The 12,803-nt window shown below is 41.5% G+C and overlaps 2 protein-coding genes across 3 annotated transcripts in view; one reads left to right on the top strand and one right to left on the bottom strand.

Annotated features, from left to right (window-relative positions):
• Positions 1 to 6,908, top strand: part of ccdc146 (coiled-coil domain containing 146) — a 48,420-nt gene extending 41,512 nt beyond the window's left edge. The window contains exons 19-23 of the mRNA XM_030046335.1: positions 523 to 636; positions 951 to 1,082; positions 1,705 to 1,830; positions 4,050 to 4,172; positions 6,264 to 6,908. Coding sequence (XP_029902195.1) covers positions 523 to 636; positions 951 to 1,082; positions 1,705 to 1,830; positions 4,050 to 4,172; positions 6,264 to 6,467 — 699 coding nt within the window. The 3' untranslated portion in view covers positions 6,468 to 6,908. The remainder of the gene's footprint in view (positions 1 to 522; positions 637 to 950; positions 1,083 to 1,704; positions 1,831 to 4,049; positions 4,173 to 6,263) is intronic.
• Positions 6,909 to 7,903: 995 nt separating this feature from the next.
• Positions 7,904 to 12,803, bottom strand: part of gsap (gamma-secretase activating protein) — a 45,311-nt gene continuing 40,411 nt past the window's right edge. For both annotated transcript variants that reach the window (XM_030046232.1, XM_030046234.1), the window contains exons 30-32: positions 11,675 to 11,779; positions 10,370 to 10,466; positions 7,904 to 10,000 (exon numbers count right to left, since the gene is read on the bottom strand). In XM_030046232.1, the coding sequence (XP_029902092.1) occupies positions 9,900 to 10,000; positions 10,370 to 10,466; positions 11,675 to 11,779 (303 nt within the window). In that variant the 3' untranslated portion in view covers positions 7,904 to 9,899. The remainder of the gene's footprint in view (positions 10,001 to 10,369; positions 10,467 to 11,674; positions 11,780 to 12,803) is intronic.

The following is a 12,803-nucleotide window of genomic DNA, read 5'->3' as shown; positions in this document are numbered from 1 at the left end:
CAATTTAAATTTTGGTTTCTCTTATCACACTTTGCCAGGGACTTGTCACCAAGCAGGAACAGCTTCCATACTGGCACTACATTTAGCTGAGAAATATCTTAATAAGCGTTTTTAAAATCCCCAGTGCAATAAGTATCTTAAATGCCTAGAGGACAAGGCACTCAAAACACAGGCACAGGCTAATTCCAGACTTCTTGCATTTATATTTTAATGTTGTTTACTTATTCATTTATGTGAGCTGTGTTATTTTCTCTTGATTTGGAAAATCACGAAAGCCAATGCAGAATTTCAGTCAAACACCTTAACACCTTAACTATATTTGATATCAGAATTAAATGACAGCTATTGTTTGGCCTGCCTATGGGTGTATGTGTATACCTTGACATGCATGTGAATTGGTTGGTAGATTGTGTATCTATACTGATTATATTAACAAAACACTATATGAGACTGTGTGTTTCTTGTCTCATTTTATATGTGTAATGTCTTTCTCACTCTCTGTCCCCGTTCATTCTTCCTCAGTTGTTAAACGCTAGGGGCCAGAACCAGGAGCTAGAGAATGCCTTCGAAGGAAAAATCTGGGAAATACAAGGCCTAGAACCATCAAATGTAGAACTGTTGGACAAGATTGAGCAGGTACAACATTTGTTTTTGCCAGCAGCCCCTGAATCACTCCCTTTTACCGTTCACAGCAATAGTCGGAGAAAAAACTGAGCAGTCTGTCATTGCAGTTTCAGAAATCTGTAGCAAGACCATAATCATGACTCTGTGTGTGTGTGTGTGTGTGTGTGTGTGTGTGTGTGTGTGTGTGTGTGTGTGTGTGTGTGTGTGTGTGTGTGTGTGTGTGTGTGTGTGTGTGTGTGTGTGTGTGTGTGTGTGTGCGTGTGTGTGTGTGCATGTGCACGCGTGCGTGCATCCCTGCACGCATGCGTGCGTGTGTGTGTATGCAGTTAGAGATAAAAGTAGCACAGTGTGAGAGGCAGGTATTGGAGCAATATCACCGATTGGATCAGATGAACCGGCTTATTCAGCCAATCCAAGAGGAGAATGACAAATGGGAGAGACTGGAACAAGCTAAGAAGGTAGAGAGGGACCCACTGAACCCCTTCACACACACACACACACACACACACACACACACACACACATATAAACTCACACATTGTTCGAGCAGCATGTGGACTCCATGTGAGAAGCATGCAGAGTAGGCACTGAGACCATAAAGCATTACCTGCTACACCTCTCTCTCTGTCTCACTCTATGTCTCTCTCCCCCTGAATGTCTATCTGTTTCTACCCCCCTCCCCGTCCTCCCTCAGTTTCTCACACACTTTGGCAGCAAATCCTTTCACCACGCTTAGATAACCTCACCAGGCGCCAGTAGAACAAGGCTTAACACAGGGAATAATTTGCGAAAGCGTAGTGATCATGAATTCGATTTGAAAATCTAATTCAAGGCTATGTTCAAACATATACAAGTTGGAAGTACACATAGAATATATGCTGTATCTGTGACTGAAGCTGTAACAGTCTTAAAATGTGTCTTTATCAACTCACATCCCTTCTGCTACTATATAGAAAGCATAATCAGCTCAATTCCCTTAGCAAGGAGGCAACATTTAGAGACGTTTCATGGTAACCTAATCTGGCTGTGTGTGTGCTATGTGTGTGTGTTTGTGTGTGCTGTCTGGTTGTCTACTTACAGCTGAACAAGCTTCAGTCTGATATCAACAAGAACGACTGTCACATAAAGGCAGCGTTGGCGCAGATCAACATATTGAAAGCCGATAACTTGTCACTGGAAAAAGACATCGAGGAGAAAAAGCAACAGGTCAGAGATAGTCCTAGTCGCTCAGTGGGCTAAGGCACACAACATGTACTCACATCGATATAGTTTGGATTCCAGCTTGTGATCCTGGTCACACACCATTCCATCTCCCACTGTCTTTCCCATTATTCCTGTCACTCTCCACCGCACACAATCGAAGAGAACACAAATACCTTGAAAATAATTTTTTCACTGGCTAGCATCACTGTTTGTTCCATCTTTCACTCAGACACCACTGCTTTAGCTTATCTGCACAGTGATAACAAACAGACACTTTTTTTTTTTTTAACAAAATGCAATGATTAAAAATACAATTTGACAAGCACAGAAAGTGGAGATCACAAATAATCATTTTCACAAATGAGATAAAAATAAATTGCACGTCATTCTCTGACGTGCAGACAGACAACAACATATCAACAAAGCAACAACAACAAGAAACAAGATAACTAAAACGACAACAACCAAAGATAGCACTGGATTTGGTAACAGGATTTAAAATGCAACACAATGGAAAGTGGTAGAACACACTAAAGTACACAATATACACACAACAACAAGTAACATAAAAATAATACAATAACCCTAATACAGGACATGGGAACACTGGGGAATTGAGTCTGAAAATAAAGTGTGGCTTCACAGTGGTAAAGAATGTCACTGGTGCTGCAGCAAGGGGTTTGTTCTGACTTTAAATATGTATGTGAAAAATGAAATATTCTACTTTCTGGCTGCTGAGGGGAATGCCATTCAATCACAACATGCAAAGAAAGACAAGGGGAAAAAAAATGAAAAAGTCATTGTAATGAGCCATGCTATAATTTCAATTGTGTAATTCCAGGAGAAGTTGTTAATTGTGCTTGAGGTAAAACACATCACTAAAAGTCAACTATGTGTCAGTGTGGTAATATTCACATTTGCCAGCTTTTAATATTTGAATGCAAAATGCAGGGAGGTATATCAGAGGTAGATAGGCTTAATCTTCTTGTGAACTTGTTTGGCATTAGATTGAACCTAGCAAACATTTATTCATATGTGAAACTTCCAAAATGTAACTTTAAAGGTGCATTATGTAAAACTGCTGAGAAATTAACTGCATGCTCCTTCAACGTTTTTTCCTCAGTTGAGTCTAAATGGTCGTCTTTTTGACCAACTCCCAATTTTGCAGAGTGTCCCTTTAACACAAGAGAGACCAAATTTTACCAATGTTCAGACAGGATGTGTCATGTCAGTTTTTGAGCGTCATGGGTCCCCTGCAGTCCACATACGATCCATCATCACGTGATGCATCAAACAGCAACCACAACAGGATCTCCACCTGTTAAACTAACCACCCACCTCTCAATTGCAAAATACTCAAACCTGAAATGATCGGCAAATGAACTGCATTACATCTGTGCAAGCTTGCAAGAGCCTTTAAAAACCACACTGAAGAAAACAGAAACACAACAAACCATGTCTGGTAGTTTCACCACAACTGAAATTTTTCTGTAAACGTCCTTATTCTTCAGTTTGTCTTTTAAAATATGACATAAGCAGTCAAACAGGTTGGATTCTTCTGCACTTTGTTGTTCAGTCAGTCCTCAGCCATTGTTTTGTGCTTATACTATGTATTGTATTTTGCAGAGGGCAATCCCACAAACTTTGTGCGTCACGTCAAAAATTAGAACAGCTGTGTCTGTCAGCACAGGTAAAAGCAAGTGTCAGTGTCGGGTATATGATGGGCATGAGTACAGTTAACAGATGCGCTATTTAATATGAAAAAGATTACCAGCTTCACGTCCTGGTGTGACGTCCTGCTGTGTGAACATGGTGTTAAGCAGCTAATTTAAGGGGGTAAATACAAACAAATATGTAATTATATTGCATGATTTTGAAAAAAATAATAGCTTTTAAAGAGAGTGGGAGAAAAACACATAAAGGGACATTCTGGCTTGGTGAAGTTCCCCAAGGCGAGTGGGAAATCCAACCCCCATCTAAAAATTTCGAGAGGTGCATGCTAATAGCATGAACAGCCCCTGCAGCTGATGCGAGCCTGACGCCCGACGCAGACGCAATTAGATCTGGAAAATGCAGAGGCATAACTTAAGCCAAATTCTGATACTAATATGACCATCTGTTTTCCAGCACAGTTTGAATTGGACTGAGCTGGGAGATTGCCAAGCGAGCTGAGTGATAGGAATATAAAGTGAACGTCTCTCATCCCACACCCTGCGCTCTAGGTGGAGTTGCACAAGGAGCGGCTGCAGCAGGGCCTGCCTCCGTGCCCTGAGATGGAAGAGGAGAGGAGGAAAGTTCTCCGGAACAAAGAGAGGAGGCAGAGGGACAAACAGGAGAGAGAGAGGGTAAACACAAACACACACACTCACAGATTACTAGTAAGAAATTGATTAAGGCAGTGAGGGGCGAGGGGAGAAGATGGAGTGAAAGAACCAGAATGGCTATACACAGGTACACACACACACAGAGGGCGAGTGGGCAGGAATTGATTAAAGCGCTCGGGGACAATAGGACTGTACAGAGTGACAAACAGGAGACAGAGAGGTGTATAAACATTGTCCACACACACACACAGAGACACACACTGAGACAAATAGGAGAGAGGGCTCTCACCGCACACACATACACAAACACTGGACTGGAATTGATTAAGGCTCTCAGGGACAAGAGGGGGAGACGGGTAGACAGACTGAACAGTCACAAATATACACACACAAACACACACACTCTCTCTGTCTCACTCTCGCACACTGGGATCGGTTCTGTCTGAAACCAATCCAATTTTCTGCAGCCCGCTTGTTTTGCTGATCTGTATTCTCCCTCCCAGTTTATGCCTCCTTATAACTCGTGGCCCAGAAGACACCATACCAGCCTGCTTCTACATGCAGGCTGCAACTGGATAACTTACCCAACCTGACTGAAAAATAGGCCGAAACCTGCAGAGACTGAAAATGAAAGTTAGTCATACACATTCTGTCTGGACAATCGTCAGGGTGTTGCCTTTGACCCTTTGCCTCCTTAATAATCTCTGCACTAAACATTGGCAATCTAAGTATTAAAGTGTTTTCTACTTTTGAGTTCATTACAAATAACTGAACAGACAATCACTTAATTGTCTAAAATGCAACTTGTAAATGTAAGGACTCCCATTCTTTTGTATTGGCATTTCCTTTTACTTTTTTCTCACAAACCCCTACTTTTTTTTTCCCTTTGTGAATGTTACTCTGATCACATGCCAGTGGACAAACTGCTTGCATGAGAAAATCCCTATCTCCTTAAAGTTCCAGTAAGATTCGGGTACAGTTAATTCACATGCTGTTGTATGGTGACCGGCAAGGAGATGAGTGCAGCACCACACTGAGAGGAGTTCCGCGTTCAGCATTTCACCACTTTTGTCCAGCAACTGCACCAGCTTGAAATCTAATTTACCAGCAACTTTAAAGGCACCCAATGTAGTTTGTGACCATTAGTGGAACTATGGTACACACCATGAAAGCCAAGTTGTTTGCGTAACATTTACTTGTCTAGCATTCTATGAGCCAGGGGATTACATATTTCAAAAAAAAAAAAACAAATACTCCAAAATGAGGTTTTGCAAATGTTTTTTAGAGGTAGGAATTGCATTCAAGATTTCAGACCTGGAGGACACACACAATGTGTTTTGATGAGAAATTTTGAATGTCAACAGTACCAACTGTTTACCTTTACAGATTGTATGAGCCAAATTAATTTCGTAATTTAGAAAAGCACCTCCAAATTCTGTTTATTACCTGTTTTCCTTGGAACTGATTCAGTAAACCCTCTGTTAACAAACCATTAGATTGCATGTAAACAGTCACTAACCAGCACTCCAAAGTCAAACTGCAAATGTAGAAAACCCAGTCAAGACTGGGTTTCCTTGAATCATTTAGAACAAAAGATAAAGTGAAGATCCAAAACCAGTAATACTTGCTATTTAAGGTTTTTGTCTTGGCAAGTTCTGTTAAAATCAATTTCTCACACATTTAGCATCTTAATGTACCATGATCAGCATCTTATGCCATGTAGCCACATCATGAGTTTGGAATTGCACGTTTCCATCTGCTTTTGTAATAGTTTTGAGATGCTGAGTGTTTCCCATGCATCACCGTACACATCACTATAACATGTTAAATAAAATTACAAAATTACTTGATAAATCAAACTTCCGACAGCCTTGTTCCAACTCATACATTTCCATTGCAGCTTGGATGTGCAGTGTACTCAAGTTTTTCAGCCTCTCATTGGCCACCTTGTGTTTCTCTTGACGTGAACTGCTGAGTTATTGCATTTACATGATTGCCTATTTCATCCATGGGCATGCAATCTCACACCAAATCCTGATACTGTACTTGTGAATATGTGTGTGTGTGTGTGTGTGTGTGTGTGTGTGTGTGTGTGTGTGTGTGTGTGTATAGCTTGCTGAGGAGGAGGAGATGAAGAGGTTGCCTAATGGAGCATACACCACAGCTGAGCCCCGTCCCAATATGTACATCCCCCAGGATGACCTCCTGATCCTGCCTAAGCCCTACGGAGCCCTGGCCCCGTTCAAACCTACCACACCAGGAGCCAACATGCGACACATCCGCAAGCCAAAGGTGCTTAAACCTGTAGATGAATAGGTACAAATACAGTCTGAGTCAGATGTGTTCAGCACATCTTCATTTGACTACTTTCTTTGATTAAGGTACATTAATTTCCCAAGGACTCAGGGAATATTTTACATAATTTCTTTTGCTGTGCATGTATTGCGCTTGTAATGCTGAAGAATAAAATGAGATGAATTTAAGCAATAAGGCAGAGTGCCTGCTGAACATTTGAAATGTTAAAAGTAAACACTGAGGCAATGAATGAATTGTGTGGGGAATGACAAAGGGAGAGGAGAACTAAAATGTAGAGGAACCCTAACAAAGAAGTCAATAGTGAATGGGAGTCAGAAGAGGCAAGGGAGGAGAGTTACAGTAAAAAGGATAAAAGAAGAGTTTTGACTGAGGTGAAGAGTTTGCGGTCAGTTACTGGCAATGACAAAAACAAAGTCACATGCTGTTTAAGTTTGTAATAAATTGCTGGAATACTTTGTGACTGCCAGTCTTGCTGGAAAAAGGAAAACAGTTTTGGGGTCGTACACATGGTCATAAAGTGTTTTTCTATTTGTCATCACTTATGTGTGTGTGAAGCTTATGTGAGGTGCAATTGGTGGTTGCTGCTGTATTGAGCTTAGTTTGCAAGACATGCTGAGTGTGTCAACTTACCAAATCTACTTTGTATGTACACATGCCAACTTACTGATTTTGTGTGTATAGTGAGAGCCTACTTGCTGTGTACACCCAGTGTGATGGGTGACTGATCATCCATTGCAGGCTGATGCTGAGAGCTGTCAGCTTAAATTAGCCCCTAAGTGTTTGTGCTTATTAGCCCTCTACATAACACAGACTGCATAACAGAGGGTGGAGGATACAGCGGGGAGCACTGAGCAATTTGTTCGGATTTAAAAGGGAACTCCCCGGAGGCTTTCATTTATGAAACCACTGTATCAGAAAAAAGGCTCTTTTTGGAGTTGTGTATGTATCTTAAGTATAGCCTATCAATATTAGGGTTTGTGTGGATGCATGGCGGGTGTTTTCTGCATGTGCACTGAATTGGATGCAGCTTGCCTGATGACTGTGTTGCCGAGAATATTTCCAGACTTCACTGGAACTGTGGCAAGTCCGTCTGTCTGAAACACTGACATCAGATTCTTCAGAATCTTTGAAAAAATCTCTTCCTGCTCATTTCCCTCCCTCCCTTGACCTCTAATGTGCCAGCTCTGATCAATTCCCCCTGTAGAGTTTTTCACACTACAAATTATTTGACTGCAGTTAAGATTCCCATTGCAGTTGGATTATCCCCAACTTTATCTCAAGGCTCCAGAGTACATTTTGGCTGACTCAATTTCCAGGGTTATTCAATGAGAAGCAAGTGAGCCAAACACTTAACTTTATAGTTTGTTGCTCCAAAGTTTGCCTGTGCATCGTCGTCTTGTAATGAATATGAAAGCAGGAGGGCAACAGACAGCAAATGTAAGAAAAATCTCTTTATTTACAATTCATCATACAAAACACTTCTTTTTATGTAAACATGAGAAACATGAGATGCAAAACTCCCTTCTTTAAAGTATTGTTGTTCATCATGACACATGTACAGCATTTGATACTACAACCTTAACAAATTTCCCTGTATAATCAATTGTATAAATTTGACAGAAATACACACCCAGGAATTAGTCATGTCTGGTTATGCAAGTATGTATGAATAACTTCCTATGAGCAAGTCATTTCTAGAATCAAAGCATGACAGGGCATGGAAGTGAGCTTTGGTAATTAGTCACATCTGGCACGCAGGGACAGAGACTATGCGCACGTGTTTGTAATCCTTTTTACAGACAGCACACATTCATTTATTATTTAACCTTCCACAACCACAGAATTTCTCAGCTTACAGTAACAGCTGGCGCACGAGGGCACGTGGGCACATGATTAAAACCAGGTGTGTGCGAAGATATTACTCACTTATCACCTCATTTATAGCTGCATCCAGACTACAGCTAACAATGTACACTGACTGTAAAAAACATTTAGGACATCTTTCTGACAGACGAGCGTGTGGGACATCTCGGGGTCAGATAAGAGTCCCAACTTTCTGACTGAGAATTATGAGCAGAAACGCCATTCAAATGTATATTTCCTGTGCGGAAGTAGGAAATTCCCAGCTCTTACTTGTCTTGGATGCAGCACAACATCGCATTTCTTCAAAGCAGTGTAGTTAGTGCACACTATGCGCAGCTTGCTTTGCTTAGTGTTGGTGGACTCAGCAGAAAAAGAAAATATGGTCAAAGAAAAAGAGCTGAAGACAGCGCTTGTTCAAAAACAAGTCAATTCAGACTCAGCCTTTCCCTGCTGGAGAGAATAAAAAAGGGGAGGTGATGAAGCAGACATGCTCTGTTTTCTTCTGGACAGGTAAGGAAACCAACTGGGTAGTTAGATAAATATCGCTGTTAGTTTTTATGTTGGGTAATGCTTTCTATGCACCCATACTGTTGCTGTTTTCACACCACCTGAGCAGAGGTGTGTACTTTGCAGTTGTGGTGGGAGGCTGTGGGGAGGTGACTGACGACAATTTGAGTGTACATACAGAAGTGAAACATGCAGCGTAGGAGAAATTTTCTCAAAGATTGCTGTTAAATTCCCCTAATATTTTACATTAAGTGTGGAACATCTCAAGATTTGGGGGAAGGGTGTTTTTTCACACCAGGATCCATATGAATTGCAGGCTGTGGTTCATCTCACTCTCACTTCCCATACTCAGATTAATGTTACATGTGCAAACATTTCCACACAACTTGGTAACTCAGTTTCATTGCAGTTGCACTCTTTGTCATCCCCTAAAATGGACTGCAAACAACTTGTGACATGGACACAACAAAAAGAAAAGTATTTTCAAGGTTGGCTTGACCACTATTTCTGGATGTATGTTAATATCACACCACAGTGCGGTGGTTTAATATGCTGAATCGCAAGTAACTTTTAAACTAAAGGAATGTGGTTGCATGTAGTTCTGAGTGCAATTGAAATGTTGTGTTGAAGTCCCATGAGCCTCGTGCATGTAACCAATTTGTGTGAATTATTTCAGCGTGCACTGCTGACCTTAGATTTATGCATGCATAAACATGTAAACATAATGTTCTTCTCCCTACTCTCTGTGGAAATATAGAACTACTCAGAACACGCTGTCGAATGGAATATGAGAATTTTGTATCAGAGCTGATCATCTGTCCATCTGTCCCTCCACTTGTCCCAAAACCCTGGCAGTCAGGCTTGTTTATGGGGTTTCTCCCAGTCACTCTTGACATTCATTGACTGTTTCTCTGTCTGCTCCACCATCATCCATCAAGTCTTTACATGTCCTCAAGGCTCAGGAAAAAGTCTGCTCTCACAAAAAAAATTACTCATCATCCAGCTATTCCCCCCTTAATCCATCCATGTCTGCCGTGCCCTCTCTCCCAGCAACCCTGTCCTCTATTTGTCCTCGAAGCCCAGCAGAATGAGGGTCTGTTTCAGAGCTGTCTCCTCCACAAACCTGGCATCCACGTTTTCCTGCTCCTCGAATGGGTTCAGAGCTAACACGCACACACATACAGAGAGAGAGAGAGAGAGAGAGAGAGAGAGAGAGAGAGAGAGAGAGAGAGAGAGAGAGAGAGAGAGAGAGAGAGAGAGAGAGAGAGAGAGAGAGAGAGAGAGAGAGAGAGAGAGAGAGAGAGTACTGAGGCACAACAATACACACTGGACTAAACCTGACACTCACTCTCTCTCTCACACACTCACACACACACATCTGCCTTTCTCCTCCAATAGCTCGACCAAGCAGGAGATGCACATGTGTGACACACTCACACACACACACAAAATATGCACATTGTCTTCACTCACTTAAAGAGCTGTATGTCTTAGCTAGGCAGGGCACACACACACACACACACACAGAGTACCTTGTTCCTCGACATCAGACAGTACTTTTGCCAGGTAGGTAAGAGGCAGAAACTCGGGTCTGAAGCCTGGCTTGTCTCTGACTGTGAATGCAAATCCCTGGAGAGGAGGAGAAAATACAAAAACACAACTGTGGCATTCTGGAGTTTTCTGGAATAGACTGTCACTGGTCTAACCCTGTGTTCACAGCACAAGCAATTGTAGAAATCGGGGAACTTGTTCTCCTTGTTTCCTCACATTTTGCTGTGATAAAGTTGTCTGAAATTGAAGTTTTGGGCAACAAAATCCACTGGCAGTACTAACATCACTATTATATCTCTCCTGTCACTGCAACATCATTGGCTCTCCATGCCAATAAGCCATCAGACAAGATAGCCTAATGAAGTGGATGCAAGAGAGTAAAGTGTTTGATTTGGCTGGGAACATTGTTATATCATCAAAATTACCCCAAACACCCAAAGTACAGTTTGTCAGTGTTCTTTGACAGGAAACAGAACTTTCCCCCCAGCTGAGGCCTGTGGATCACGGCGGTCATCAGTGTCACTGTTTTGAAAAGGGCTGTTGCTGTTGAGTTTTTCACATGTAAAATCTTGACCGTTGCAGCTTGAAAAAACAAATATACACATCCACCATCAATGTACTGGGGTGAAAGGAGACAGGACAGATTGTGGCAAACTGGAAACCTCGTGAAATCACAGAGAAATTATCTGGAAGGATAGAATGCACTGGGGGGGTTTAAATATCTCCTTTTTGTATTTTGGGTGAAATGTCCCTTTGAACACTGTACTTTTGAGTAACACATCTTTTTATATGAAACGTATAATATGCTGGTGATGAGTTAAAAAGCATGTTAATTTGTGATAAGCTGTGACCAGCTTGGTGCTTTGAGACAGCATGGTGGTCACGTCACATTTCTTCATTTCAGTCTGTTGTTTCAATCATGAAACTGAATTTACTGACAGAGGAAAAAGGCGACTTTAGGCGATATGCGCATTTATAGACACTAAGCTGACAGAACAGATAACAAACTAGGCTACAAAGCAATCAAACTCAGAAGCAAAAAGACAAGAGCTCGAAAGCAGCCTAAAAACAATGAGCGGAAAATTATGATATCCTTACGGTATTATTAGAGGGTCTTAATGTGGCTATGGTGCTCTAGAGTGAGTTTTAGTGAGTCACTATCATCATTCTTGGGTTTAAGTTGGGGAACTGAAATTTTGGCGTACTGCTTTATCATTGGCTGGCCTGCAATGCAGTAGTGTGTGTGTGTGTGTGTGTGTGTGTGTGTGTGTGTGAGTGTGTGTTACCTTGTTTTTGTTGTGTTTCTCTAGCAGAGTTCTGACATAATCTCTGGAAATTGAAGCTGAACTGACAGGATGGTCCCATAGCTGGTAGATCCTCTGCTCCATGGGCTACACACACACACACACACCCACACACACACACACACACACACAAACACACAGGGAGAGAGACTACATCTTAGATATTTAGCTGTGGCTCTTGAGTACCTGAACATGTGTCACTTTATATTTGGTCAACTGGAATCAAGGGACCATTATGAAGGCCTTGACTGCTGAAGGGGAATTCCAGGGAAGTGCAGCACAGCAGAATGATAAATAACACACAAGCAGATAGACACACAATCACACACATTACAGGTGTTGGTCGCGCTGGGAAGGCCTGCTGCTTCTGCACACAGACACTTTCTGTCTGACCCAAAACACACTGCCAAGTCAGTAATGAACCTGGTGAATCTGTGCACAGATTGTACAAAGCACACAGATATGCCAACGTATATATACAGCCGTTCACACAGAGACTCAATTTCAGTTCTTCAATGCATCAATAAATATGTAATCATGCGCAGTGAGAGCAAAAAAATTGTGATCACGGTGCATAGATGACTGCAGGAATAAAATTGCAGAGGCTGCTCTAAAGAAATGATGATTACTACTTGTGGGAACTGAATTTCTATCAATAGTACAGACTTGCATGCACCTACACAAAACAGTGAGCTGGCAGAATAAACCAAGATCCTCTGAGCTGAGGAACGCATCAGACATGTACAATGTCAAATCTCACTCATCAGCTTAGTCACATGAAACTGCGGCAAACCCTGACTGTTAATCTAAGAATAGAGTGTATTCATTTGGTGGATTAATGTGCACAATATTTACATACATATAACACTATTTCACATACAACATTTTGACATCAATTCATCATCAAGCATGTATCGAACGTGACTGACAACACGGAAAAAAAAAAACATCTCAACAGGTTAATTTGTCTTTTATTTGGGGTTAAAATATTGTTCTTCTTAAAGAAAGCTTTAAAAAATCTGCCAGTGTGGTGAGACAATCTCTCTTGTTTCAAGTGCAGGTTCACTTTCTGGGTGTAAATATGTTGAATATGTGAAATAAGGCAGATCGG

Source organism: Myripristis murdjan, chromosome 23 (genome assembly GCF_902150065.1).
Source record: "Myripristis murdjan chromosome 23, fMyrMur1.1, whole genome shotgun sequence".
Taxonomy (NCBI): domain Eukaryota; kingdom Metazoa; phylum Chordata; class Actinopteri; order Holocentriformes; family Holocentridae; genus Myripristis; species Myripristis murdjan.
This window is presented reverse-complemented; position numbering and strand designations above follow the sequence as displayed.